Source organism: Balaenoptera acutorostrata, chromosome 6 (assembly GCF_949987535.1).
Source record: "Balaenoptera acutorostrata chromosome 6, mBalAcu1.1, whole genome shotgun sequence".
In the NCBI taxonomy this organism is placed as follows: domain Eukaryota; kingdom Metazoa; phylum Chordata; class Mammalia; order Artiodactyla; family Balaenopteridae; genus Balaenoptera; species Balaenoptera acutorostrata.
The window spans coordinates 25,500,444-25,527,856 of record NC_080069.1 but is presented as its reverse complement, the minus strand read 5'-3'; the positions used below and the strand labels follow the sequence as shown (position 1 = coordinate 25,527,856).

The 27,413-nt window shown below is 41.1% G+C and overlaps 1 protein-coding gene across 7 annotated transcripts in view; it reads left to right on the top strand.

The window, feature by feature from the left end:
- Positions 1-1,411: 1,411 nt before the first annotated feature.
- The window catches only part of LOC103000102 (serine palmitoyltransferase 1-like), a 241,929-nt gene continuing 215,927 nt past the window's right edge, over positions 1,412-27,413 (top strand). The window contains exons 1-6 of one of the 7 annotated variants that reach the window (XM_057547879.1): positions 1,412-1,747; positions 4,799-4,906; positions 7,884-7,978; positions 15,132-15,225; positions 15,797-15,869; positions 24,348-24,474. In XM_057547879.1, coding sequence (XP_057403862.1) covers positions 1,691-1,747; positions 4,799-4,906; positions 7,884-7,978; positions 15,132-15,225; positions 15,797-15,859 — 417 coding nt within the window. In that variant the 5' untranslated portion in view covers positions 1,412-1,690 and the 3' untranslated portion in view covers positions 15,860-15,869; positions 24,348-24,474. Of the gene's footprint in view, positions 1,748-4,798; positions 4,907-7,882; positions 7,979-11,575; positions 12,486-15,131; positions 15,226-15,245; positions 15,323-15,796; positions 15,870-15,894; positions 20,358-21,357; positions 23,374-24,347; positions 24,481-27,413 lie in introns of those variants that run through there. The other 6 variants (XM_057547884.1, XM_057547880.1, XM_057547875.1 and 3 more) reach the window with 6 other exon arrangements.

The window sequence follows — 27,413 nt, the reverse complement described above, 5'->3', positions numbered from 1 at the left end:
GAAAATTGCAGGAGCTGGCTGTTGGGAGTGAATGCACCTGGGCGAGGCAGCGTGCGCAAGCGTGGTACTGGATCCCAGGGCACCAACATCATCGGGTACATAGTGGCAACTTCATGTGCAGTGCATAGTGCTGGTGCCATTTCACAGAATTTGGGAAAATCAGGATTACTCAGATAAATGGCACTGAGAAAAATGGTTATTCCTTTAGGAAAAAATAAAGGCCCATACCTCTCATCATACAAAAATATAATTTCCAGAATAATTAAAGAGCTAACTATGAACAACAAACTGAAGCATGGGAGGAAAACCTAAGTGTGGTGAAGATGGTCTTTCTAAGCAAGATACAAACCCACAGGCAATAAAGGAACAGACTGACACATTACATAAAAATTAAAATATAGGTATGACAAAAGACAATGTAAACAACTAGACAGAAATTGGGCAAAAATAATTGTCACATATGAAATAGGAAAATATAAGATATTCAGAATGCATAAAGAACTTCCATACATCCATTAGAAAGTGAAAAATAACTAATAGAAAACTGGGCAAAGAATATGAATTGATGATTCACAAACGGACTACAAATGTCAATAAACATATAAGAATAACCATGAATAATTTTACTTTCCAGCAGCAGGGAAAGTAAAATTCAGTGGAGACATTTTATCTCCATTAAATTAAATTGGCCAAAAATTTTAAAAGATTGATAATATCCATCATGAGATAGAGTGTGAATACACTTTCAAACATTTAAAATTGGTTGAGCCATTCTGGAGAGCAGTATGGCAGTATTTATCGACATTAGCGTGCATATTGAGTAAAATTCGACTCTGAGGAAACTTGTCAGATATACCCCAACACGCACAGAAAGACAATAGGGCACATCAATGTTTACTGTAGCATTGTTTGTAACAGGTGAAAAAGTAGAAAAAACCTAAGTGTTCACCAATAGGAAAATGTTTAAATAAAACGGAAAGAGAAATACACATAACAAATTATTCCAATCAATAGGCTTCTTCGTTGATTAAAAACACAAGATTTATAGCCAAAAAAAGAATGGAAGAAAAGCAATTGTAGAACAATATTGTCCCTATGCTCCCGGTTATATTGAAGAATTCCAACCGAAGTGTGTGTGCACACCACGTTGGGATACAGAGGCTCTTGAAGGTTCCACACCAAACTCCTATATGGCTTAACACCTGCAAATCCTTAGGCTAGGCTTTATACACAGTAAGTGCTATATAAGAGTTGTCTATTTTTTTTTACGATAATGCATTCCTGCATTACTTATGTAATTTAAAAGTAAAGAATATGTTTGCGATTGCATTAATAACTCCCTGCACCAAACTGCCTCACAAGCGCGAGGACCATTCATTAAAATCTCTCCATCCTGAGAGCCTAGCACGGGGTCTGGCACATAAGGGCCACGTTGTGAACACCTGCTGCGGGGACCAGCCTGCCGCTTCCCACCCCTCCCCGCACCCAAGCGAGACCTCAAGTTGACCTTCCACCCCGAAACTTTCCTCAGCCAGCGCAGCCACCGGCCGCCCAGTACGCAGGCGCGAGAAGGCGGGGCCCAACTCACGGCAGCCCCGCCTTCCGGGCGTGTAGACGTCACTGGACCGCGCCGCGCAATATCTGACGTGCCTGCGGCCCGCCTTCCGGAAGGAAACCCTGGCGGCTAACTATGGCGACGGTGGCGGAGCAGTGGGTGCTGGTGGAGATGGTCCAGGCGCTCTACGAGGTGAGCTTGGCGGCCCCAGGGGTCCACGACCACACCCAGCCCTGGGGAGGTGGGACGTTTTGTGTGGATTTTTGGTCTGAGGCCTGGGCAGGCCTGGCCCGGTTACGCCCGGACCCCCGGCGTCCCTCGCTGGAAAGGCTCATAGGCGCACCCATTTCCCAGTGGCGGAATGTAGGGAGGCACGGGCGGGAGCCGGAGCCGGGGGTCTCGTATTGCGCTGCTGCGAGCGCGGAGCCCTCTCCAGGTCCTGCCCGGATACAGGAGAGAGGCTAGTCAAAAACAAGAGCTGGGACTGATGGTAAAACGGAGTGATGAAAGTAGAGTGGAAAATCTCAGTCTGGAGAGGTCCCAGGGAAGACAAGTTCTCGGAACTGTGGAGCAGGGAATAGGGGAAAGAATTGTAATAAGTTGGACTTTGTTTTTGTTGGGACGTGGGGTTAGAAAGGAAGCCGAATGATTTAGGTATGTGAAATAGTTTGTCATTCTTCCCGCCTACGTCCCATCTTCTGTCTCGTAAAGATAAAATTATTTTAGTAAAAATCTAAAGAAAGACCAGTTCGGAGCTTTTTTGAAAGGCCAGCTGTTTCAAGTAGGTAAAATAATATGAAATTTAAATGTCAGTCTTGGAGAATGTTCATTCATTTGACATTTAGTGAGTTTCCATGCACTGTGCAATGGAACTTTCTGCGTGTTCTCTGAGCTGTTCAGTACAGTAGCCCACTAACCACATATGGCTGTTAAGCACTTGAAACGTGGCTAGTGCAACTGAGGGGCTGAATTTTTCATTTAATTTAATTTAGATGTGTATTGAAATAGTTGAATGATGCTAGTGACTACAGTATTGGACAGCAGAGATCTAGATGCTAGGAATAGTGCAATGAGGGAACAGGTAGAAGTCCCTGTGCTTACAGAGCTTACATTCACTTAAAGTGAATCTGTTTTCTTTTGATAATTTTCTTAAAACTTAATATAGCGTTTACTGGTAAGGGTGATGATGCAAGATGTATTATTGCAAAACCCATCAGGACTTTTTGAAAAAAAACAGTTAGGAGAGCAAATAGAGCTTAGGTGATGTCCAACCTTAGGTAGATTATAGTGACTAAGAAGAACCACTAAAATCTAAGATTTCTTTCTTAGAAATGAATAATTTCTACTATATGTTGTTGCTGCCTTTTTGAAGACTGCCCTTTGACTATGTAACTTCTCATACCCTGATATTGACCATGAGTGAGACTTGAGAGAAGGTCTCCTTGATGTAACATTTCCTAGGGAAGAAAAGAAGCCACATTTGTGATTTTTATTAATTCAGTAGACATTTCAACTTTTCTTAGGATTTCTTTGTGGAGTGGAATGTTTAGTGACTTGGACATATGTTTGTCAACTATAATCCAATTATTGATAAAACCAAAAGGATTTTTTTAGTCGAGTCCTCATTCTTAAATGAATTATAGTCAGGAGGGATCAGCAAATTTTAAAAATAGTCTTAGATTTCTGGTTTTGCTTCTAATTTCTGTGCACAGTGTATGCAGAATTTGAGGAGTCTTGCTGTGTACCCATACATATGTAACATGTATGTAGTTTTAAAGTTATTTGTCCAATGACCTGAAAGTTTATTTATGAAATAGTCAGCAGTTTCCCTGGTCCCCGCTTCTGAACTTTTTTAACTATTGTGAATCATCATTGCTTTTTTTTGTCTAATGTTTGAAAATAATTTGTATTTACGTTTCTAAATACCTCTTTTTTTTTAACATCTTTATTGGAGTATAATTGCTTTACAATGGTGTGTTAGTTTCTGCTTTATAACAAAGTGAATCAGCTGTACATGTACATATCTCTTCCCTCTTGCATAAATACCTCTTTTTTTTTTTTTTTTTTTTTTTTTTAAGGGGTGACAACGTTTTTATAGCTACTTTTATTTATTTATTTATTTATTTTTGGCTGTGTTGGGTCCTCGGTTCGCGCGAGGGCTCTCTCCAGTTACGGCAAGCGGGGGCCACTCTTCATCGCGGTGCAGGGACCGCTCTTCATCGCGGTGCGCGGGCCTCTCACCATCGCAGCCCCTCCCGCTGCGGGGCACAGGCTCCAGACGCGCAGGCTCAGCAGTTGTGGCTCACGGGCCCAGCCGCTCCGCGGCATGCGGGATCCCCCCAGACCAGGGCTCGAACCCGTGTCCCCCGCACCAGCAGGCAGATTCTCAACCACTGCGCCACCAGGGAAGCCCAAATACCTCTTTTAAATGACTTTTCAATGACAACCTATTGGAATGTAGCACCCGATAACTGACTTATGGAGGTTTAGTTGATACCTGGAATCTTTTATATGCACTTACTGTATCTAGTTGTGTAAGACATAGAAGTCAGCCTGGCTTTTATCCTGGAAATGTTCAGTTGAAAAGAAGACCTGATGTGGATAATTTCATTAAAGTACCTTTGTGGATGTTGACATGGAACACACTACATACTTTCGGGGAACTGTGGTAGAAAAGAGACCTGCTATTTCTTTAAGCACTTATAAAGTCTTTTTTTCTCTGCCACGTTCCAAGGAGAATTTAAAGAGGCCTATTGGGGATACAGGAAATATAGTAAGTTGAGCAAAAGTCTTTGAGAATTATGGAAACTGGTGTCCAAATAATTCTCAATTTATCCATGGTATGTGGGGGTTGTAGAAGGCTTGTGAAGCTGTGAAATGATTGTTACAGTCATTTCCCACCAGTAAAAATATAAATTACCTGAAGGATCTGATAGTTGATATTGTTTGACTATTGGAATTCTGTGTCAGATTTAATTTTAAAACTTAATTTTATTCCTAAAGATGTTTTTATTCCTAACGCTGCAGTTTTAGAGATTTTTCATGTAGGAGAAATTGCCTTCTGTTAGAAATGGGAAAAGGAATGAGTAGAAATGAAGTGCGCTTTGAAAGTAAATTTTAAGAAGTAATAAATAGGTTAAAGGTCATGGGAGCAGTATGTGCAAGTGAATTAAATTTTATGTGCAGGTTTTGGAAATGTTTATTTCACTTCTTGTTTTGCTTCTGTTTTTGACTGACTCCTAGGCTCCTGCTTATCATCTTATTTTGGAAGGAATTTTAATACTCTGGATAATCAGACTTCTTTTCTCTAAAACTTACAAGTTACAAGAACGATCTGATGTTACAGTCAAGGTAAGAAGTTAAATCTCTATTTTATTATTTGGTGTATGATTATAGTTGCTACATCTTTCGAAAAAGGACTTGTGGTGGCTCAGCTATAAATGTTAAAAGATTTTCTGGAATGTAAGGAAATCAGGGTAAGCAAAATACGCGGAAGCCAGAGATAAAGTGAATACACAAAGGAGTACCATGTTACAGGCCTTTATACTTTGCTAGGAGTAAACAGCAGCCTGGGAACGTACTAGATGCTGGACGGGAAGCATGGATGCATGCTGCATTTCAAATGTCCGTATACAAGAAAGATTACATGAGTTGCTCGGGAAAAGCACCACTATTCCTGAAGCCTGAATGAAAGTTTTCCCTGTAGTCTTTATAAAGGAAATTCAGAGTTAGAAAGAATCCTCCCCATCCCACTGCTCTCCACCTTCCCACCCCAAATCAAATTTTGATGTGTTCTGTATGGTAAGGGACCCAGCTCCAGCCCAAGCTAGGCAAACCTTAGGAAGCAGAAGTGTCGAGAGGACTTGCAGTCCTGCCCACTTCGAGTCTGTTAGTATGAGGGACCAAGGGGTTTGTGGCATCCCCTACCTTCTCACGCAGGTAGGAACGCTTAGTAACTGTGCCCCAGGTGTGAGAGGAAGAGCAGTTTTGACTGCAGTGTGGTTTCTGTAGCTTGGATGGTTTCCTTATCCGGCCTCTGTAGCAGTGTGCCAGCATACTACTTAGGGATACAGAGACGGTGAGAGATGTTTTCCCACAAAAATGCCTGAAACTTTGGTTCACAAGGCAGCATTGAGTGCGGCACAATGATGGAGCACAGCTCTCTTCTGGAGCATTCACAGAAGGAAGTGCAAGTGGAATGGAATTACAGCAATGTGGCGATTGTTTCCCTGGTTTCACTGGCTGCCCCTGCTGTCCTGATCATTCATATTTGTCATGAGATGGTCAGGCAGTATCCCCCCTAGGGGACAAGGGATATGCAGCAGATGGTTCTTAGGGCAAATAAGTTTTGGAAACCTGGGTAAAGAAGACTAAAGAGGTGTCTCATTGCATGATTTCTTGTAACCTTTAATATGACAGTGGCTATCTGAACTGCTGTTTGGAGAACTGCCCTAAACTTGACCGTAGATCCGCAGCCCCGCCTGTGTTTTATGAATACCGTGTGAGGCGAGTGCGCCATAGAACACACCTCTGATGGTGTCGCAGCAGGATCGGGCTCTCCGGGCCAGAAGCCCTGTCGCTGCTCTTTTCCCTTGGTATTCAGGAACTCCACGTGAATGACCGTGAGGCCATGGAATAGATTTCTAGCCCAGCTTTTTAAGGGGTTGATCATTGCTAATATTCTTAGTTTCAGTTTAAACAAGTCAGTCCACACAAATATGCATTTTAAAAGAAGGATACTGAAACATAATTTTAGGATAACCCTCTAAAAGCAGAACTTACCTAGAGCAAGATTCAGTAATCACTGACATCTTACCCTAAAAGCTGTGGAAGAAAAAAAAACGATATGAGTGTTTCTAAAGCTTAACTTATGGCAGCAAAGAAGAAATGCCCTTCTCAGTTTTATAGGTCTGCAGAGTCTCTTTTTTTATTATTAATTAATTTATTTATTTTATTTTTGGCTGCGTTGGGTCTTCGTTGCTGTGCGTGGGCTTGCTCTAGTTGCAGCGAGCGGGGGCTACTCTTCGTTGAGGTGCGCAGGCTTCTCATTATGGTGGCTTCCGTTGTTGCGGAGCACGGGCTCTAGGTGTGCGGGCTTCAGTAGTTGTGGCAGGCAGGCTCAGTAGCTGTGGCTCACGCGCTATAGGGTACAGCCTCAGTAGTTGTGGTGCACGGGCTTAGTTGCTCTGCAGCATGTGGAATCTTCCCGGACCAGGGCTTGAACCCATATCCCCTGCATTGGCAAGCAGATTCTTAACCACTGCACCACCAAGGAAGTCCCCTGCAGAGACTCTTGAATACCAGGCAATCTTGAGTTGATTCTCAAATCTGTCTCTGTGGTAGCAAGTGGACAGTATGCATGATACATACTTCAGGCTTGTTCAGGCTGCTGTTCTGTGCAGTCATTGGCAGAAATAGATGAGGAATTTATTGGCTGATTTATTCAGCCAGCATTTTTGAGTGCCTGAGCATCAGGTGAATATGCTCCTAGCCATGCCCTAGAATTGCCTATTAGGAGAAAAGTGCACAGAAGCATTTAACAGGAGTGTGAAAATAGAAGTATTGAGAGTGGGCCTATGTAAGGCAAGAATTACTGTGGCTGTCATGTTCATCAGGTGCCTCATCTCATCCTGTACATCCAGACTACATTTTCAAAATTACATTGTTTTCTAGTTCAAGAAAGGATAAGAAACTCAAAATAGTCAAAATACTTGGAATGCATGAAATAACAGGTAAAAGGAATAAAGTGGTTTTTTATGAGAAATTTCCAAACAACTAAATCCTATTACAATAATTATTATAAGAGAGTCTTTTGGTATATTTCAGTTACTTCTGAATCCTTGCCAATGGCTTGTAGAAACAGTGCTTTGTAGTCTAGTTGATCCCTTCCTGTGACAGTCATGCCTGTAAGAACTTAAGGCATGGCTGTCTGTCATATCTTGCAGTAGAGGCTGAGCTCCCTTACCTGCAGTCATGCCTCTCACCTTTGTGTTATAGACTTTTTGTTTTATCATCAGTAGCAGTTATACTTCCTACTTCCCACAGTGAAAAATCCTGAACATAGAAATACAGTTTTTAAGAAATTTCCAGTCAGCCACAAAGCTTCATGGAAAAAGAGCCTTTAGCCTGAGATAAGGAAAGAGGTGAGGGGTTAAGAGCACAAAACTCAATAGTGATTCTGTGTCATTTCCAGGCACAGCAGCTGGACGTGTGTGTCTAGCAGTGTGTTCATTATGATGGTTCCATTACAACAAACAGCTTAGATACCGCTAGAGTTGCTGTCCAGTAATTAGCACTGCACTGTATTTTAACTGCTTTTCTCCTGTAGGAAAAGGAAGAATTGATTGAAGAGTGGCAACCAGAACCTCTTGTTCCTCCTGTCTCAAAAGACCATCCTGCTCTCAACTACAACATCGTTTCAGGGTAAATTGTTTTTGCTAGTCAAGGGCTTATATTTGGTTTCCTGTAGGAAACCAAAGTATACAGTGGTTTATATAGTATTCCTTTTTTAACTGAAATAAGATTTTTAGAAATTTCTGGAGATCAGAAACTGCTTTTTAATAGTCTCCAATTTGGGTTTCTGAGTTTGTCCCTTTTTAAAAAAAATATATATATATATTTTAAAGTAATACACACATGTAATATTTCAAATGGGAAGACAGTTAAAATGAAAAACAGCATTCCTACTTTTTCCCACCTGGATTGTTTCTGATTTTAGATCTGTTGAAGGTTACCTTCATAGCTAGATATTAACAGTATGCTTACACTACTGTTTCTTGATTGATTAATGATAGGCAGTGCCTGTTGACTTTCACAATATGAATTATGAAACTTCAGCTCACTTATGCTACCTACCTCCTGGCTTCCAATGTTTTATTTATTTTTATTTTTATTTCTTAAATTTAAGTATACAGAAAATATCAGGCACATATGTATCTGCCACCCAGAAGTAATAGGTATTAACATTTTGCTCTCTTTACTTTAAATCTATTTTTTAAAAGAAATAAAACATTAGAAATGCAGTTGACCCTTGAACAGTATGGGGGTTAGGGGCCCTGACCCTCTGGGCAGTCAAAAACCTGCATATAAATTAGAGTCAGCCCTCCAGATACCCAGTTCCTCCAGATATGTGGTTCTACATCCATGGATTCAAGCAACTGTGGATCATGTAGTACAGTAGTATCTACTGTTGAAAAAATCTGTGTATAAGTGGACCTGCACAGTTCAAACCCATGTTGTTCAGGGGTCAAGTGTATCACTAAAGAAATCCCTTCCCATCTATCACTTACTCTTGCCTCCCAGGCAAGATAACCACCATCTTGAAGTTGGTAGATGTTTTTCCTTTGCTTATATTTATACTTTTGCCACAGCATGCCTGTTGCCATGAAAGTGTTTAGTATTCTATTTAAAAATATGATGTAGGATAGTCTCCTGAGTATGTCCTTCTACTTCTGGTCTGATGTGAGAGAGGCTTGTATTCTTCACTTTCGCGAATTTCTTTGGTCTCATGAAAGTTTTACTTGTCCTGAAATCAGACTTAACCAATCATTAATGTTATGGTTATAAAATCCTTCCTACCACAAAGGTCTAATTTGCCTGTTTTCCGTATGACAGGTAGTTGTCCCAACATTATTAGTTGAATAGTCCATTTTTTACCTACTGATTGGAAATTTCCCTTCTTTCATATGTCAAGTTCCCTTATAAAGGATCTGTTTCTGGCTTTATTTCTATTCTTTTGGTATATTTATCTCTCCCTGTGCCAGAACCTCGCTTATACCACAGCTTAATAATAGGCCTTGACTAGAGTGAGTCCTTCACCTCCTTGTTCTTCACAATTGTCTAGGCTATCCTTGACTCTTCACTATGAGTTTAGGTTTAGCTGCTCAGATTTGACCAGAAAATGGGTTTGGGTTTGTGACTAGTAATGCATTGAATTTATGGATTAATTTGGAGAGAATTGGTATATTGCTAATACTGAATCTCTTCACCACGTACCTTGTGTGTCACTTGTATACTTAGGTCTTTTATGTCTCTGAGAGAAGTTACATAACGTTCTTCATAAAGATTTTGCTTACCTTTTTTTTTCCTACTTTTTATTTGGAAATAATAGTAGATTCACATGCAGTTGTAAGAAATAATACAGAGAGATTTCATATACCCTTCATCAGTTTCCCCCAATGGTAACATCTTGCTTAACTATAGTACAGTATCACAACCAGGAAATTAACATTGCATATCTTTTAATAGCTTCGTCTCTGGGTTCCAAAGAGTTTTCACTTCTGTCATGAGGCATCATTTTCTTCTTGTTTCTGTGTTATTGCATTGGCTAGGATACCTACCATGCAGTGTTGAATAGGAGTGGTAACAAGGGCCTCTGTATCTTGTTCCGGATGGCTTTTAAGGGATAACCTGTATGGTGTTATAGGCCTTCCTTTCTCTTCCTAGTTTGCTAAGGGAACTTTTTGTTAGTTTTAAAGTCAGTGTTAAATTTTATTAATTTTTTTTTTTTTTTTTATTGAGATGGTTGTGACTTTTCTCCTCTAATCCATTGCTATATTAAATTGTACTGATCGATGTTTTTTACATTAATTAAGCATATACATAAATTTTTATGAGAAAAATTGCAAGCAACCATGCCACTCATCCTCACCCCAGATCTCAGCTCTGTAGACTTGCAGAAAGATGGGAGATTTACTCTCCGGAAAGGCTAAATATCAATTGAAAGTCCTAAGAATGTGTGAGGAGGCGGGTGCCATTCTCGAACAGAAAGCAAGTATATAGTGAATAATGGGATGCTAATCCCGTTTCCTCCAACTCAGCTTTCAGAACGTTGGCAACCAGATTTATATCCTCATATACACCTCACTGGAGGATTCCTCTCTGGTGAAACTCAAAGTCAAGAGAATAAAAACAGAAAATTTTGAGTTTGGGGTCTCCACAGATGAATAAACAAGTCTGTGTCTCATTATCATAGAGTGAAGCCCACCATTTACAAAGAAGCCAAGCCCATTTACACAGTGCTTGCAATTAGCATTTCAGTGTCTTACTCTTAAAAATGTGTGGACAACCTTAAATTATGGTCCACTGATTTTCAACAGAATGCTGAGACAATTCAGTAGGGAAAGAATACTCTTTTTAACAGATTGTGATGGGACAACGGGATATACACATGTAAAAGAATGATGATGGAACCTGACCTCACACCATGTGTAAAAATTAGCTCAAAATTAATCATGGGCTTAAATTTAAGAGCAAAAACTATAAGTTCTTAGTTTAGAAGAAAGAAAACAAAAGAGTAAATCTTCATAATCTTGGATTGGCCAGAGATTTTTAGATACCACACAGAAGCACAAGCAGCAAAAGAAAAAATAGACAAACTGGACTTCATTAAAATTAAAAACATTTGTGCTTCAAAGTCCACTACTAGAGAAATGATACAAAACCCCACAAAATGGAAGAAAATATTTTCAAGTCATATATTTGTTAAGGGGCTAGTATCCAAAATATTAAATATATAAAAAGAACTCTTACAACTCAGTGATAAACCCTATTTAAGCGTGACTATTTGGTTAATTTTTATTAATTGTTGGATTTTTTTTTTTTTTTTTTGGCTAATATTTGGTATTTTTAGCATCAGTATTGAAAAATGAGTTTAGTCTTTTTCTTTTCCCTTACTGTGCTGGCCCAGCTTTGGTATCAGACGTATATTAGTCTTATAGTTTTCCGGGCAACATTATTTGTGTTTGTTCTGTTGAGCATAGATTTTTAATCATGAATTTAATGTCTTCAGTGAGTTTTTAAAGCTGTTCATATTTCCTTTTTGAGTAAGTTTTTGTTACTGCCATTTAGTAATTGTTCATTTCTTCTTTTGTTTTCAAATGCATTGGCATGAAGTAGTTCATAGAAGTAGTGCATGAAGTAGTTCATAGAAGTAGTTCATAGTAGCTCCTTTCATATTACTTCTTCTGCCCTGGGTCCTGGAGTGTTTGAGATTTTGTGTGCAGTCTCTGTTTCCCACAGCACTCTGGCTCTCCCTAGAGGAAGCTCCACTGACCTTCAAAACCAAATGTTTGGGACTTCCCTGGTGGTCCAGTACGAATCCACCTTACAGTGCAGGGGACCCGGGTTCAATCTCTGGTCAGGGAACTAAGATCCCACATGCAGTGTTGCAACTAAGCCCACGCACCACAACTACACCGAGCCCACGTGCCTCAACCAGAGAGCCCACGTGCTGCCAACTACAGAGCCCACGCGCTCTGGAACCCCTGCGCCACAACTACAGAGCCCACACACCCCAGAGCCTGCACGCCACAACTAGAGAAGAGAAAACCTGCACACCACAACTAGAGAGAAGCCCACGTGCCACAACGAAAAATCCCGCATGCCTCAATGAAGATCCTGCATGCCTCAACTAAGACCCGGTGCAGCCAAAAAATAAATAAAATAAGTAAATAAATAATAAATTTTTTAAAAAAACGCAAATGTTCTGGGGGTTCATCTTCCTGGTGCAGGACATCCAGGCTGGGGAAGCTCTTGTCGGGCTCAGACCCCTCACTCCTTGGGAAGGGCTTCTGCAAGTGTAATTATTCTCCCGTTTGTGGATCACCTACCTGCGGGTATCGGTCTTGACTATACCATGTCTGCACCTCGCCTACCCATCTCATTGTGATTCCTTCTTTATATCTTTAGTTGTGGAAGATCTTGTCTGCTAGTCTTCAGGTCATTCTCATTGATAGCTGCTCTGTAAATAATTGTAATTTTGGTGTGCCCATGGGAGGAGGTGAGCTCAGGGTCTTCCTAGTCTGCCATCTTGGCCACTCCCAATGCAATAAATTATTATTTATTTATTTATTTTTGGCTGCGTTGGGCCTTCGATGGTGCACGCGGGCTTTCTCTAGTTGTGGCAAGCAGGGACTACTCTTCGTTGTGGTGCACAAGCTTCTTGCTGTGGTGGCTGCTCTTGTTGAGGGCTCTAGGCGCACAGGCTTCAGTAGTTGCAGCATGTGGGCTCAGTAGTTGCAGCACACGGGCCCTAGAGCGTGCAGCTTCAGTAGTTGTGGTGCGTGGGCTCAGTAGTTGTGGCTCGAAGCCTCTAGAGCGCAGGCTCAGTAATTGTGGAGCACGGGCTTAGTTGTTCTGTGGCATGTGGGATCTTCCCCGACCAGGGATCAAACCTGTGTCCTCTTCATTGGCAGGTGCATTCTTAACCACTACACCACCAGGGAAGTCCCAATACATTATTTTTTAATTAAGGTGTGTACATTGTTTTTTAGACATAATGCTGCTGTACACTTAATAGACTACAGTATGGAGTAAACATAACTTTTACATGCACTGGGAAACCAAAAAATTCATGTGGTTCTCTTGATTGCTATACTTGCTTCATTGCGGTGGTCTGGAACTGACCCCGCAGTATCTCTGAGGTGTTCCTGTATACACAGTTTTCTTGAGTTCTGGATTCTTTCATTCGTCCGGTTGTCTGTTCTCCCTCAAGTGCCAAACCTGTTGTTAATGGGGGTCTGTAGTATTTGTTTCTTTCTGGTAAAGCACCATTGTCCTATTTCTAAGTTCACTTATGTAATTACTGACTCTCACTAATAGTGTGGTTGTGGGTTTTGGCTGGGAAGGGTTTTATTTTCCCTCCTTTGACTCTTCTGAAGCCTTGCTGTGGAGACGTCTTTCTGTATCGGTTTTATTTGCCTCTGTGAGCAACTTTGAAGTGTCTTCAGCTCCAGTATTCCTGTGTTAAGTGCCCTGTCTGGCTTGCTGCTGCAAGCCTGCATGGGGCACAGGTGTTAGCCTTCCACTTCTCATGGAAACTGTTCTCCTTTCCTGCCCCATGTGCTAGGCAGAAACAAGGTGTCTGCATCCCTACGTCATGCTGGCAGCTTATCGACTCTGGTCAGGGGCTTTGGGTGTACTTATTCCTGATAGTTTGATTTCTCTGTGTGTCACAGTTTTTGTAGAATGGCTTCAACTTTCACAGCAGCAACTGTTAGTACAGACTTGTCTATGTGGATATTTTGTTTTTTCATCTTTTTGTGGGTGCCAACACCTCCACATCAGGGAGGACTTACAAAACTGAAGAAGTCCTGGGAAGTGGGAAACTAAATAACAGTGGATTATTTGAAAGAGAAGAAGCTCTTGAAGCAATAGGAAAAAGGAAGAAAATATGTAATGAACACCTCTTATAATGACAAGTTGAGAGATGAAGTAATTGAGGCTTATGCAGGCCAGGTAACATCCCTGAGTTTCTGAAGTGGTCAGTAGCCATAATACTGATGGGATCTGCCTGACTCCACAACCATGTTCTTTTCACCGAGTCTTGTGTGAGTTCATCTGCTTTTGTGAATTTACTTCAAGTAGTCATTCTTTTCCTTCCCTGGTTTCCCAGCATCTTTCGTTATTTTTCTCATAGAAAACCAGTTCTGTTAAAACATACCAGTGAGAGTGGTGTTCCCCCGTCTTTTCTGACCACAGTGCATTTTACAGAGCAGCCCAGTGCACAGAGCAATGCATGTGTAGAACAGTTCCGTGCCACCGTCCTTTCCCTGGCCCTGTTGGTGCATTTCCATTCCGTCCTATTCTTATGGTTTACTTTAGGTGAAATAGGCTGGCTGTGACTAAGTGAATTGATCTCACAACCCTTTAAGAGCTCATGTCCCATAGTTTGGCCAGTGTTTTTGAAGCATGACTTAAAGCTAGAGTATTTGTCAGCAGAGGACATAATAGGTTGTCTCCTCAAGAGCCCATCTCTTGTCTCAGCTGAACTCAATCCATGCTTCTCCTATGCAACTGGCCACTCTATTTTCCCCCCTTTTTGGATGAGGGGGATTCCTTTTAAATGGTATTCCAGCATTAACTTTAGAAATTGGGAACAGCGCTTACTTATTTTGGTGGCTTCCTGTAGGTAACATGTAATTTTTTTTTTAATATTTATTTATTTTTATTTATTTATTTATTTTGGCTACGCCGGGTCTTAGTTGCTGCATGCGGACTTCTTAGTTGCTGCATGCAGACTTCTTAGTTGCAGCGTGCATGCGTGATCTAGTTCCCCACCAGGGATCAAACCCAGGCCCCCTGCATCGCGAACGCAGAGTCTTACCCACTGGACCACCGGGGACGTCCTAGTAACATGTATTTTTAAACCACTTAACTGTAAGATTGTTGCTTGCTCTGCCTCTTCATACCTTTGATCTTGATCTTCTTATGTTTCCTCCCTGTGTGTCTCATTCCAGGTACTTTATTTAGCAGCTTCTTTCTTAAGTGAGTTTTAGAGCTAAAGCAGCGGTGTGCCAGTAATCTAGGCGCCGTGGACTTCTAGCTCACTTCTTTATCTGAGTAGTGCGGGCGACCTATTCAGAGTAGAGCTGATGACCGAGTGTCTGACTTTTAATATGCTACTGTCTAATTCTACTTCTTAAGAATAAAAAGAGAGAGAGGAGGCTAGAGTGCAAACAGAGTAGAATGGCAACACTTGGGTGTCCTGTCGCCTTCCCTCTTCTGGACAGCTGATAATGTGTGTCCTGTAACAAGAATGACTGCTGAAGTATACCACTCTTGTCTCTTTCCCCAGCCCTCCAAGCCATAACATTGTGGTGAATGGAAAAGAATGTATAAACTTTGCCTCATTCAATTTTCTTGGACTGTTGGATAACCCTAGGCTCAAGGTAAGTAGCACATATGCTGAAGTGGACAGATAACATGACTGACATAAGCATCTGGACATAAAATAAGAGACAAATGCAGAATATCAGAAAGGGCTGTGTAAGTACTTACTCTTGACTCTTTAGTGACAGAGCTGTAACCTAGTTTTCAACAAAGGGAGGCAAGGGTGTCCTAATGTGGCTTAGTGTTGGGTGACAACCAGAGAACTATATGAACCAGACCCAGGTAATAGTTGGAGACGTATCTAGGAAATTGCTTCATCTCCTGTTGGGATTGTGGGCCAGTAAACATTTTTTGAGGAAAGACCTATGCCCACAAATGCCAGAAAGTGCGAATGCATTGAGTTAACCAGGTTTTAATGATCAAGCTAATATAACTTTTCCATGTTTTAAGTCGTATACCTAAGTCTTCCCATCCCTCTTTTCTTTATATCCTGTTAGAATGGTCTTAGTACTAAGAAAGGGAAAGCCAGGGTACTGGGGAGCTATGTGGGTTAAAGAATAGGAAATGTCATTTTTAAACTGTCGAAGATATATTATTACAGTCTAATTTTTTTTTTTTACTTTCACGAAGGCGGCAGCTTTGGCATCTCTAAAGAAGTGTGGTGTGGGAACTTGTGGACCTAGAGGATTTTAGGGCACATTTGGTATGTTTTCTGTCATATTTTTCAGACTCCTGCTTTCAAGAATTAAGATTCAGTTTGATTTCAGAACTCCTTGGAAAAGGTACCCTTAATGAGTTGTGGTAATAAGCTGGCGAACTTTCTAGATTTTGTGTTTGAGATCATTGGTAGGAGCTGCACTGGTCTGGGGCTGACTGTCCCTGTGGAGAAGAGCCATAGGTACCTAAGGCACACTGTCTCAGTAGGGCGAAGCCCGAGCTCTTGCTGCATTTGCCCCAGGAGACAGTGGTGTGAGGAAACTGTTTCTGCCGGGCATGACAGTTGTAAGGGGAGGCGTCCGGCTGTGAGTGGCTCTGCTCTTGGTAGTCGTGCAGGAGCCCAGATTCTCCCTGTCTCGTTGCTCTAGGCCTGAGGGCACCATCTTTGTCTGTGTGGCCGAAGCCAGGTGATGAGTATGGGGGAGCAGGCGTGCAGGGCATGGGTACCTGTTCAGGTGGGCGGGTGGGGTTGCTCATCATTCTGCCCACATTCTGTTGGTGAGAACATAACCCAGGTCACGTCTCCCAGCAGAGGGGCTGGAAAGTTGCTCTAGCTGGGCGGCCACCACGTGCCGGGAGGAAAGTGAGAACGGATTTGGGGGATGGGGCAGGTCATACACTGTGTAGCCCTTTTCTTTCTGGAATGAAGACAAAGGATCATTGATTTCCTTGTGTGTGAATGACCTGGAGATGGGCTAACTACATATTAGGATGAGAGTGTGATTTCAAACACTATGAACTCCCTAAATCAGAGTCATCAAAGAAGACCCTGGAATTTTTATGGTGGTTTTTTATTAAACGTATATTGTTCTTTGCTTCTGAAAATTTCAAAAATGTTGTTAAATAATTTTCCAAATGAGTGTATTACTGGAAATAACATTCTGGTTTACAAAATGTCAGAGGGTAGGGACAATGGGGCCAGGGAAGTCTCTTTTGTCTTCTCTACTTATTTTCATTTCTGGGTCTTTGTTGTTTTCACTTTAACAGTTAAGATGTTTTTATTTAAGGGAGCACCTTTCTTTATCCCTTAGCTAATTTAGTGGTTAAATTATTTTTATTGGAAACAGATGATGGGAGTTGGTGTCCAAGAATCCTACAGCTGGAAAGGATCTTTAAAATCTTGTATTCCAGCATCCCAGCTAGTCAGAAGAATAGAAAGCTCAGAGAGGTTAAGTGACTTCCTCATGGTCACATAGCTAATTAATTTCAGCCCTAAAACTAGAAAATAAGTATTCTGATTTGCAATATTAATGGCAAGCTCAAAGACTTAAAAGAGCTCAGATCAGAGGCTCCCTCTTTCCTCTAGCCTAGTGCAAACATGATTTGTTTGCCTGCTTTTTATTGGTAGGGTATTATTTCCTTCATAAGAATTAGAAAACCAGAAAAGGCATTTTTTTTACAGGGTTGTTTGTTGTAATCTGATCAACAAGGCTTTCTTTCCATGATCTGCTTGCGGGGTAAAGAAATTTTTTCTTGAAAGCCTCTCTTTCTAGTAGATTTTATTTGCATGTGTGGCCTTGGCTCTTGCTCGGGAGTTAAATCTGAGAAGACCGATAAGAGATTTATTGCTAAATTTAGTGGGAAAAAAGTTTCAAATCTTCAAGACCAGTTTTCCCAGAGCTATGGAAATATGTTGTTTTAATTGCCCAGTCAATTTTTCATTTGGGTCACCTGAAATACGTGTAATAGGATGCTGTGTGCCTCTAAACTTGGGGAGGGGGGTCGTTAAATTAATGATTTAAAAATTTTTTAAGTTAAATATAGTTGACATACAATATTATGTTAGTTTCAGGTATACTATATAGTGATTTGACATGCATGCATTATGAAATGATCACCATGGTAAGTCTAGTAACTGTCTGTCCCCAAAGTTATTACAATATTTTTGGCCATATTCCTTATGCTGTATGTTACATCACCATTGCTTATTTATTTTATAACTGGAGCTTTGTACCTCTTAATCCCCTACACCTAATTTTCCCCACCCCTGATCCCCTTTCCCTCTGGCAACCACCCCTTTGTTCTGTGTTTCTATGAGTCTGTTTTCATTTTGTTTTATTTTGTTTGTTTTGTTTTTTAGATTCCACATATTAGTGAGATCATATGCTATTTGTCTTTCTCTGTCCAACGTATTTCACTTTTCATAAAACCCTCTTGATCCATCCTAAATTAATTTTCTTGATTGAATAATTCAATCCATGATATAAACCTCAAAGATTTAAAGAGATAGTGAAGTCTTCTCCCCACTGCCATTCCACCCCCAAAAAAGCCAGCTGCTATCAGTAGTTTCTTGTTCATTCTTCCAGGCTTTTTTCAGTGTGTGCAAACCACTTCCATACATTTTCCCCCCCGTTTTACAAAAATGGTAGCATACCACATACGTGTGGTGTGCTGTTCAAGTGCGTTTTAAATTTAAATTGGATTTCATCTTTCAAGTGTCTGAATAGGCCACCAGAGTCAATATAATGAACACATAATTGTGTATTAGCTACTCTGAACTACTTATTGGTCACTGTGTCATCCTTATCCTAATGTAGTAGAAGGTTCAAACAGACTGTGGTATCTGGACAAAGGTTGAAGGTTAATTGGCAGTGTGATGGTTTTGTAATAAGACACCAAACCTACAGCTTGGAGTAATGTGTATTGTTTTTTGAGTACATTGTCCTTCCTGTAAACTTGTTTTGTTCCTTTTCAGCAGTTGCCCATGCTTGCTTATCATCTTTTTTCCTTTCTTTATGTGTATATCGTATGTATTTTTACTTGGTTTTCCAACAGGGTATTTTCTGTGTTTTTCCTTATTCTGGAACTAATCACTTAAATTACTGTAGTTGTGTTAAATTACCTTGAAATTTCAGTGTTAGATAAGTTCAAGAAGCTACTTGAGGTCAGCTAAGGCTATATTTTAAATCTCTAAAATACCCTTGGGACTTCCCTGGTGGCACAGTGGTTAAGAATCCGCCTGCCAATGCAGGGGACACAGGTTCGAGCCCTGGTCCAGGAAGATCCCACATGCCACGGAGCAACCAAGCCTGTGTGCCATGACTACTGAAGCCCGTGCACCACAACTACTGAAGCCCGCGTGCCTAGAGCCTGTGCTCTGCAACAAAGAGTAGCCCCCACTCGCCACAACTAGAGAAAGCCTGCGCACAGCAACGAAGACCCAACACAGCCAAAAATAAATAAATAAATTTATTTTAAAAATAAAAAAAATAAAATACCCTCTATAATTAAAGTATTCTGAATATTTAGGGTACGTTTGCCCTTTGTACTGAGCATTAAAGCAGAAGTGAATTTCCCTTTCCTCTCATTTTAGTAGCTTACATGTGAGGCTAGGGTCTCTTTCCCAGGCCCAACCAAAAGGTTGCTTTTGATTTTGGCTTTTTCTTTTCCTGGAAGTACTAATATCACTCAGGCATCTGTTTTCAGTGATGAAAATGCTCCCTCTTTTAGCTCTTTTCTCAACTTTTCAGATAGTGAATGAAAATCACTTATTGGAAAAGTAAATTTCCTTATTAAAACATTTTCTGTTTATTATTTCATAGTAACATAATAGATGATACTAGATGATTAACACAGAAAAAGAAAATTGACAGTTGAATTAAAATTCTTCTAGTTTCTGAGGCTAAATGTTCTCCTGCCTCCTGAAGGCCCAGCAGGTTCTTAAAATAGTCTTGTGAGGACTGTGTGGATCCGAAGTTTTCCACCTTCTCATCTTATTGTTTTAATGTGTAGTTTAGAATCAGTCAAGTGATTTTATCAGGTTGTGGAGCCTTCCTTTCCTCTAAGGCTAATGGGGCCCCTATGCACTTTGATAGTTTCTCTTGTTGAACCTCTCTGATTGTTTTGTTTGTAATGCATTCAGATCTCATTTACATGTGGTTTATCCCTGTGCCTGGGATCTGCTTTGCATACATGATGCCTACTTGACTCTTTGGTCTTAAACTAAATCAAAAGACAATTAGTGGCAGAGTTTCATGGTGAGAGATAGTGGCATGTAATTGTGTTCTAGAGCCAATAGTAAACAATTGTTCATTTGTTTATTTTAAAAAATATTTTCTCTCTGTTGTAGGACCATGACTACATGTTTTAGTAGGAAGGGCATTTGGTCATAAAATTCCTAGATCTGCCACTTCTTGCTACCAGTCATGGAATTGTAGTTTTCGCAGTGTAGGCAGGGAATGATCTTAGTTGCACAACTTAGAACATTTTGGTAAGAATCACATAAGATACCGTATGTGAAAACATTCTGGAAAACATTCAGCACTGTTTTTAATGTTCTAATGAGTACATAGGTGATATTTGTACTTTTAAGAAAATTGTCCAAGTCTCAAGGGATTTAAAAAAAGTATGTAACACAAAAATATGGAGATTTTAAGAGAAAATATAGTTGGTTGTTTTTAAACTGTTCTAAAGTTGGGTATTTCATAGTCTTTCCTCTGAAAAACAATCAAGAAGGCCATAACACCTCCTTTTATTCTGATAAGTAGGAACTTGAACAAGTGGCTTTAATATAAGATAGTCCTTAAATATCCAGGATTTGGATAACTTAATTAGCAGATAGCGTACCTTTTTTCCTTCTAAAAGATTACTTTTTTTTATTCTACAAATATTGAGTTAATTGAACAAACACCAGCATGTTGCTTTTTCGATGCCAGACATCGTTCTGAGTGTTTTATAAGCATTCTCTTGCGGTTCTCCTAACAATCCTTTGAGGCAGGTAGAACTGTTAACCATTTGACAGGGGAAGGACCTGAGAGGCACAGAGCAGTTTTGGGCCTGTCCCTGGTTCACAGCTGGCAATGAGGGAGCCCAGATCTGAACCCCCTGTGATGACTGCCATGGCCAGGCCTTGTGTTTGGTGTGGGGCATCCTGCCCTGGCCTTGCCTCCCATCTGTTACGTTCTGGTGAGGGAGCAGGTGCCAGAAAGGGCAGCAAGTGCTGAGAAGACACAGAGGCTTTCTGGTCACCTTCCTCCGTGGCCTCTTGCCTACCATATTGGTTCCTAACAGTGAATGAGAGAATGACGCATGCAAATCTGTGGCACTAATTGTTGAAATGGATCATACACACAGAAGATAGGCATCCAAAGTTAAAGAACATGCCCTGGTAGTTTTTCTGTTTGCTGCCTCCCCCGCCCTTGGGTTAAGAGTTTCTTCCTTGCAGAGTAGCTATCAGACATCAAAAGAAGTTATGCAACTGTCCGTGTTTACCTGTCACAAAACCTGCTTTGCAAGGCTGACATCAGCTAAAACCCAGTGTCTTTAGATAGGAGGAGGAAAGGCCCATCTTTTTTAAACTTTTGGGACTAGGCAAGAACCAGTAAGTCATTGATTTATTGTAGAGGGATTCTTCTTACCACTTTATGGCAATGACATAAAAATGGCTATGAGTATGTATAATGAGAATACTAACATAATTTTTATCAACTGGGTAGCTAACTCTAAAGCCCTAAAACAAAGCCAAGAATGTTTTACTGTTTTATTGCTAATCAATGAGGAGAGTCATTTAGAGCTACAGAATGATTTAAAATCCTTTTTTGTAGTTGGCAAAAACAGTTTGTCTGTATCCATAGCATGTTTTTTTCTTTTTAAAATGGAGATACTGAATGAGAGCAATTCACTGTGGCTTGGGTTGTCCATCTGCTAGCTAAATTGTTGAGATTTGGGATAGATAATTCCCAGTTCAGAGGCAGCATTGTAATTTGAAGGAGGCCTCCTATGGGGGACCTGGCCTCCTGTCTCATCAGAAGTGAGAGGCAGCAGAGTGGTGGGGACCTATCTGTGGGCAGGGTGCTCAGAGAGCACTAACAAAGAGGAAAGGAAGACATGCCTGAGACACGCCCGTGCTCAGCTGCATGGACGTAGCTGGTTCTCTGGTGCTTTGCTGCTTTCCTCGTTCTTGCCAGACTTTGCCTGCAACACTTCCCTGGCAGCATATCTCGTGGAAGGGCGGGCAGTCAGGAGCAGGATCAAGTCTTCAGACTTGGTGGTGTTGATGTCACAGATTTGATGCTTGAAGAGCTAAGCACTCTTTTGGTGCCATTTTGATCAACCGGGATGCATTCTTCTACACGTTACTGTGAAATCTCATATTTATTTAGTGTTGCTCTAATGAAAGTGTCACTTCTATAAAAATGACTACCTGATTGGTAATGGAAATCAAATGGTATTTCATGTGTTTTTTATGCAATAAGCTATGTTGGTATACATTTTAACTTATAAATGGGAAGAAGCATGCCTAGTTGTTTATCATTACTTGATGGGATAAATTGGAATGGGATAAATAGTTCATTTTCACAATTCTATATCATCCTTTAAGAAGTCTACAAGTGAAGTGGTCTTCAGTTTATTTTATTATTTGGATATTGCTGCTAAATTTTCTAATTCCTCACTATACCTCTCTTGCCATCAAACTGAGGTGTCGTTCGGACCCTCTGTGTCGTCTCATCTCTCACTCAGTAGCTGGCGCCCACCCCAGCAGCCTTTGGTTCACAATCGAGGGACCTCTGTGCCTTTAGTCAGAAGTCACTGTGAATGTGTTGTAGTTCTGAGTGTAGAAGGGCCCCAAGTGCTTCAGACCAGGGGAGTGAAGGCACAGCTTAGCCTTGTATCTGCCCTCTGGGCTCCGAGTTCTCCATTGACAGCTGCCAGATGCTTCTCTTAGCTGTCTCACTTTGTCAAGTGGCAGAAACCCTATATTTCTCTTTGATCCAGTGCTTATCAGAGTATTTTTATGTGATACTTACTAAATGTTTGATTAACAATTGAATGAGATTGTTGGACAGCCCTCATTTAACTACTTATTAAAATTTAGTCCTTTGTGAAGTTGTATCTTTTATAATTCTTAATTTTGTCTTTTACTAGTTAAAAAGCATCACAGTAAGATTAACTTGCCTCTGATAAATCAGTGAGTGGGTTTACAGATTTTAGACACTTTATTCAAATGTTCTAAAAAGTTGTTTATTCCTGTTGCTGAGCTGACCTTACTCACTTGTTCCTCCCTGGAAGTTGGTGGAAATCTCACACTTAACAGCTAACCAGGTCTCTGTTGGAAATATTTAGTCCACTCAGTGTCCAGCCTTGTATCCAGCTGGGTGAAGTTGTTTCTTTTGTATATCTCAGTCCTGCAGGTCTTTTCCCTCTCCCCCTTCTCACCAGGAATGTCTCTGGTAGGGAGGGGCATACTTGGAGGGAAGGCTGATGCTGAAGGGGTCTCCTGGAGCGAGGCTCCCAGCCACAGGTCCTCGACATCTGAGCCGGAGGGCTCTGCCGGGCCATCAGCCCTCTCCACCGCCCCTCCCTGGGGAACGTCTGGGTCCCCCTGCCACTGCCTACACTTCTGAGTTCCCCTCAGTGGACATGCCGTGGCTCTGAAAGTCTGCCTTTACTCCTCAGAGTTCCTCGTTTCTCCCATGAAGCTCCAAGGCTGGAGGGGCCTGGCTGCATCCTTCCTGTATCAACTTCTGAGTTCTCTTTGCGCAGAGCATGTGGTAAAACTCTGATCTCGTTCTCCAGACTTGGGTCCTGCTGTAGTTAAAAGAGCTAAAGAAAGTTTAAAAAAATTTTCTCTGCCTCATTTTAAGACACTTGGAAGTTTTCTAGTTCACAGCCAGCTGGTACACTATTTATTTTAGACATCGCTGGTCCCTCCATCCCAGGGTGTGAAGCCTCATGGCTTAGCCTGGGAAGGTGAAAGGCTATATGGAACGATGATGTAAGAGAGAAAAAAAAATACCAGTTTAATAATTACAGTTTATCCCTATAATTACATCAACATTCTTCTTAAGCTGCTTCCATAAAAGGACCATATTTCTCTTTGTACTATACGTTTGAATTCACCAGTACACTTCAAAAGAAATTTAGACAGAAACTCAGTACTGCAGAGTGATGGCAGGTGCCACCACTAAGTGCTGACACAAACTGTTAGAGGAGTGACCACCACAACTGAAAAAGTTCCTGTCTCTTGATGCAGAGTATGTGGGGTTCTTTTTAACTTAACTACTTTTCTTTTTTCTTTCTTTTCCTTTTAAAAGCTGGTTGACAGTTGTCTTCATGCCTGGTTTGGTCACTTCTCCTAAAATGCAAAACGGCGTTAATAAGTTAATGTCGTACATTGGTAAAGTCTTGGCATTGTTGGTTGAGGGAAGTTAAAGCAGGCAAGGTCACTGGACCTTGAATTCTTATTGCTAGAGTGATATAAAAGCAAAACCTAGAGTCAGAGCTGTCCCAGTCACATATTTATAGACAAATGAGTAGCTGATTCAGCTCACAGAGTATAGAAACAGTTTTGGCCCAGAATTATCTTAGTAGATATTGTATGACTTGTAACTTCAGAACAATTACATTTTGACCACAAGGTGACAGTATTAATAGCTAAACTGCTTATGTTATTTTATTTATTCTTTAGTCAAAGAAAAAGAATTATGAGACAGTTTAACCATTTAACTTTGTACTCTTGAACTAGATGTGCACTTGGATTTGGAAGACCGCCTGGCAAAATTTATGAAGACAGAAGAAGCCATTATATACTCATATGGATTTGCCACCATAGCCAGTGCTATTCCTGCTTACTCTAAGAGAGGGGACATTGTGTTTGTGTAAGTAATCTTTACTGACATTTCTTATCAGAATTCCTTTGGAAATAATATTGGCCCTCCTAGAGAATTCCTTTGTTAGAGGTCATCTGCCTAAAATAATATTGATTTTTTTTTTTTTTCATTTTTAAAGAAATATATAGTCACCCAGCCAAGTAGTTCTGCAGAACTAGTGAGACCTCCACTGGAAGGATGCCTTAAGGTGTCGGTACTTTGTTATCTGCCATTATGATTTTATTTATTGATGTTGAGAAGACCAAACTTATGTAGGAGCGGACCAGCCCTCTGTTTTCCCTGTGCAGCTCTGCGACAGTGTGGTGTCCTTGTGAGTCCATGGTCGTAGCCCACATAGCCACTCATACTACCTGATAAAGTCACTCCACTTCTCAGTACCCTCGCTGCAACTCTTGGTCTCTGCTGATCTTGCTTCATGGCTTGTTAAGAATATAGAAGTCATGAGTTGCAGACTTCCTTAACTTTCCAGGAACAAATTACACACTTGCATACATGTGCACTAAATGTATGGTGTTGCTTTTTACTGTGGAGGGGAAGAGCAGAGAGGAGTAGAGTGAGGGCTGGCATAGCCCAGGCAGCTGGTTATACCCGTCAGGAGCACCTGCCACTAGCCCGAGCCTCTGTTATCTTTTGAGTGGACAATTAAATGACTCTCTTCATTTAGGTCTCAGAGTGACTTTTGTTTCCTCTTTTCCTTTTTGACACCATAGCCAGACACTCCATTTAAGAGCTTCCATTGTTCCTAAAATAAATATCCAAGTTCTTATTATGATCTTGTACATTCTAGACTACTGTTTTAGGCCCATTTTCTACCATTTCCCCTTAGGTGGTCATGCTGTGTAGCCTTACCAGCCTTATATGCTAGTTTCCCCTCAAGGCCTTTGCACGTGCTAAGACCCTAAGTCCCTACGCCTAGAACGTTGTTCCTCCTCTCATCTCCTACTTAATTCCTGCTCATCCTGCACATGTACCACCTCTGCAGGAAAGCCTTCCCCAAGCTCTCAGACCAGGTCAAGACCCCTTGCTGCATGTGGAGAAAATTTTACAGCCAGAGGAGTTTGGTATCCTTGTGAATCCATGACCACGCAGGCATTTACGTGCCTGTCAGAATCACTGTTTCTCAAGCCTCCCTTAACTTACATATGCAGGTGTGTGCGTGTGTGCTCATGGGCGCCCGCACCGTCTGCTCTTGGCTCAGCTTGCCTCACGCTCACTGTACTCTTTTACACCACTTTCAACGGTTCATACCAGCCCGTTGCCTAGGATAGCATGTGCCATTTAGTGGTGCTCAGTAAATACCTTCAGTAAGAGAATGAATGGAGGCTGGGGCGCAAAAGAGGGGTCCAAGTGACTGGACTTCAGAGCCCGGCTCACCTCAGTCCCTGTACCATCCTGCTGCTTCTCACTCACTGTCGGAGCACCTGTAGTGCAACAAGCTCAAGCACACGCTGCAGGGCTGGCTCTTCCTGGGGGTTTTCAGCACGCTTGTGTCCCATTCTTCCCCACAGCCCTGTGACAGTTACCTGGGAGCACTCCAGCACATGGCCTGGGCCTGAGTAGAATTGTTTCCCAATGTGACCATGAAAATGAATGTTTCTATTAATTTCTTGCACATAGTTTAAAAAATCAGTAATAATAAAGACTCATCACAAATTTGAGAGCCAGTGATTTAAACAGTGATTCTAGGTTTTTAATAAAGCATAGTTGCAGACAACTACAATACAGTGTCAGCCAATATCGCTTTATACAAGCCCCCACCATAAATTCCTTTTTGAGTTTAAAGTCCAGAAGAAGTTTACAGTTACAGTTGAACTTGTATGCTTCCTTTGTCAGATAATAAATACTATATTGTCCTTTTGGTTTTCACTGCTAGGAAACCTAGTCTAAACTCACTTTCAAATCTTATGCCTGGTGTCTTAGAACTTCAGTTTCTAATGAGTCATTAGACAACTTAATTATTCCCTTATACATAATTTTAAATATTCCACCTGAAATTCATTTGAAAGTAGGAACACTAGAGGTAAAAATGGTGTTTAGTAAATTATTTGACAAATTGTTTTTGATAAATTCATTAGGCATAGACAATATGTTCGATGTTTTATTTTCTTTCTTTTCTAGTAAACAGTGATAATGCTTTGCCAGTAGGTCTCAGAACAATGGTTGTTTATATACCTAAGTCTTTCCTTGTCACTCTGTCTGTATATTACTTTGTGTACCCTTTTCTAATGAAATGTTTTATATTGAGATAATTGTGGATTCACATACACTTGGAAGAAATAATACAGAGATTTTATGTGCCCTTTACCCAGTCTTCCCCAATGGTCACCTCTTGCAAAACTGTAATACAGTTTGAAAAGTGGGATGTTGACATTGATAAAGTCAAGATAATCCCTCTTGTTGCCACACCCATATCCCTTCTACCCTACCCACTCTTTAGCCCCTGGCAACCACTAATCTGTTCTCCATTTCTGTAATTTCATGATTTCAAGATTGTTGTACAGGGACTTCCCTGTTGGCGCAGTGGTTGTGAATCCGCCTGCCAATGCAGGGGACACGGGTTCGAGCCCTGGTCCGGGAAGATCCCACATGCCACGGAGCAACTAAGCCCGTGCGCCACAACTACTGAGCCTGCGCTCTATAGCCCGCGAGCCACAACTACTGAAGCCCGCATGCCTAGAGCCTGTGCTCTGCAACAAGAGAAGCCACCGCAATGAGAAGCCTGCGCACCGCAATGAAGAGTAGCCCCCGCTCGCCGCCAACTAGAGAAATACCGTGCACAGCAACAAAGACCCAACACAGCCAAAAATAAATAAATAGCTTAAAAAAAAAAATGTACAAATGTGAGTCATACAGTAGGTAAAACATTTGAGGATTGGCTTTTCTCATTCAGCATTAATTATTTGGAGATTCTCCAGGGTTGT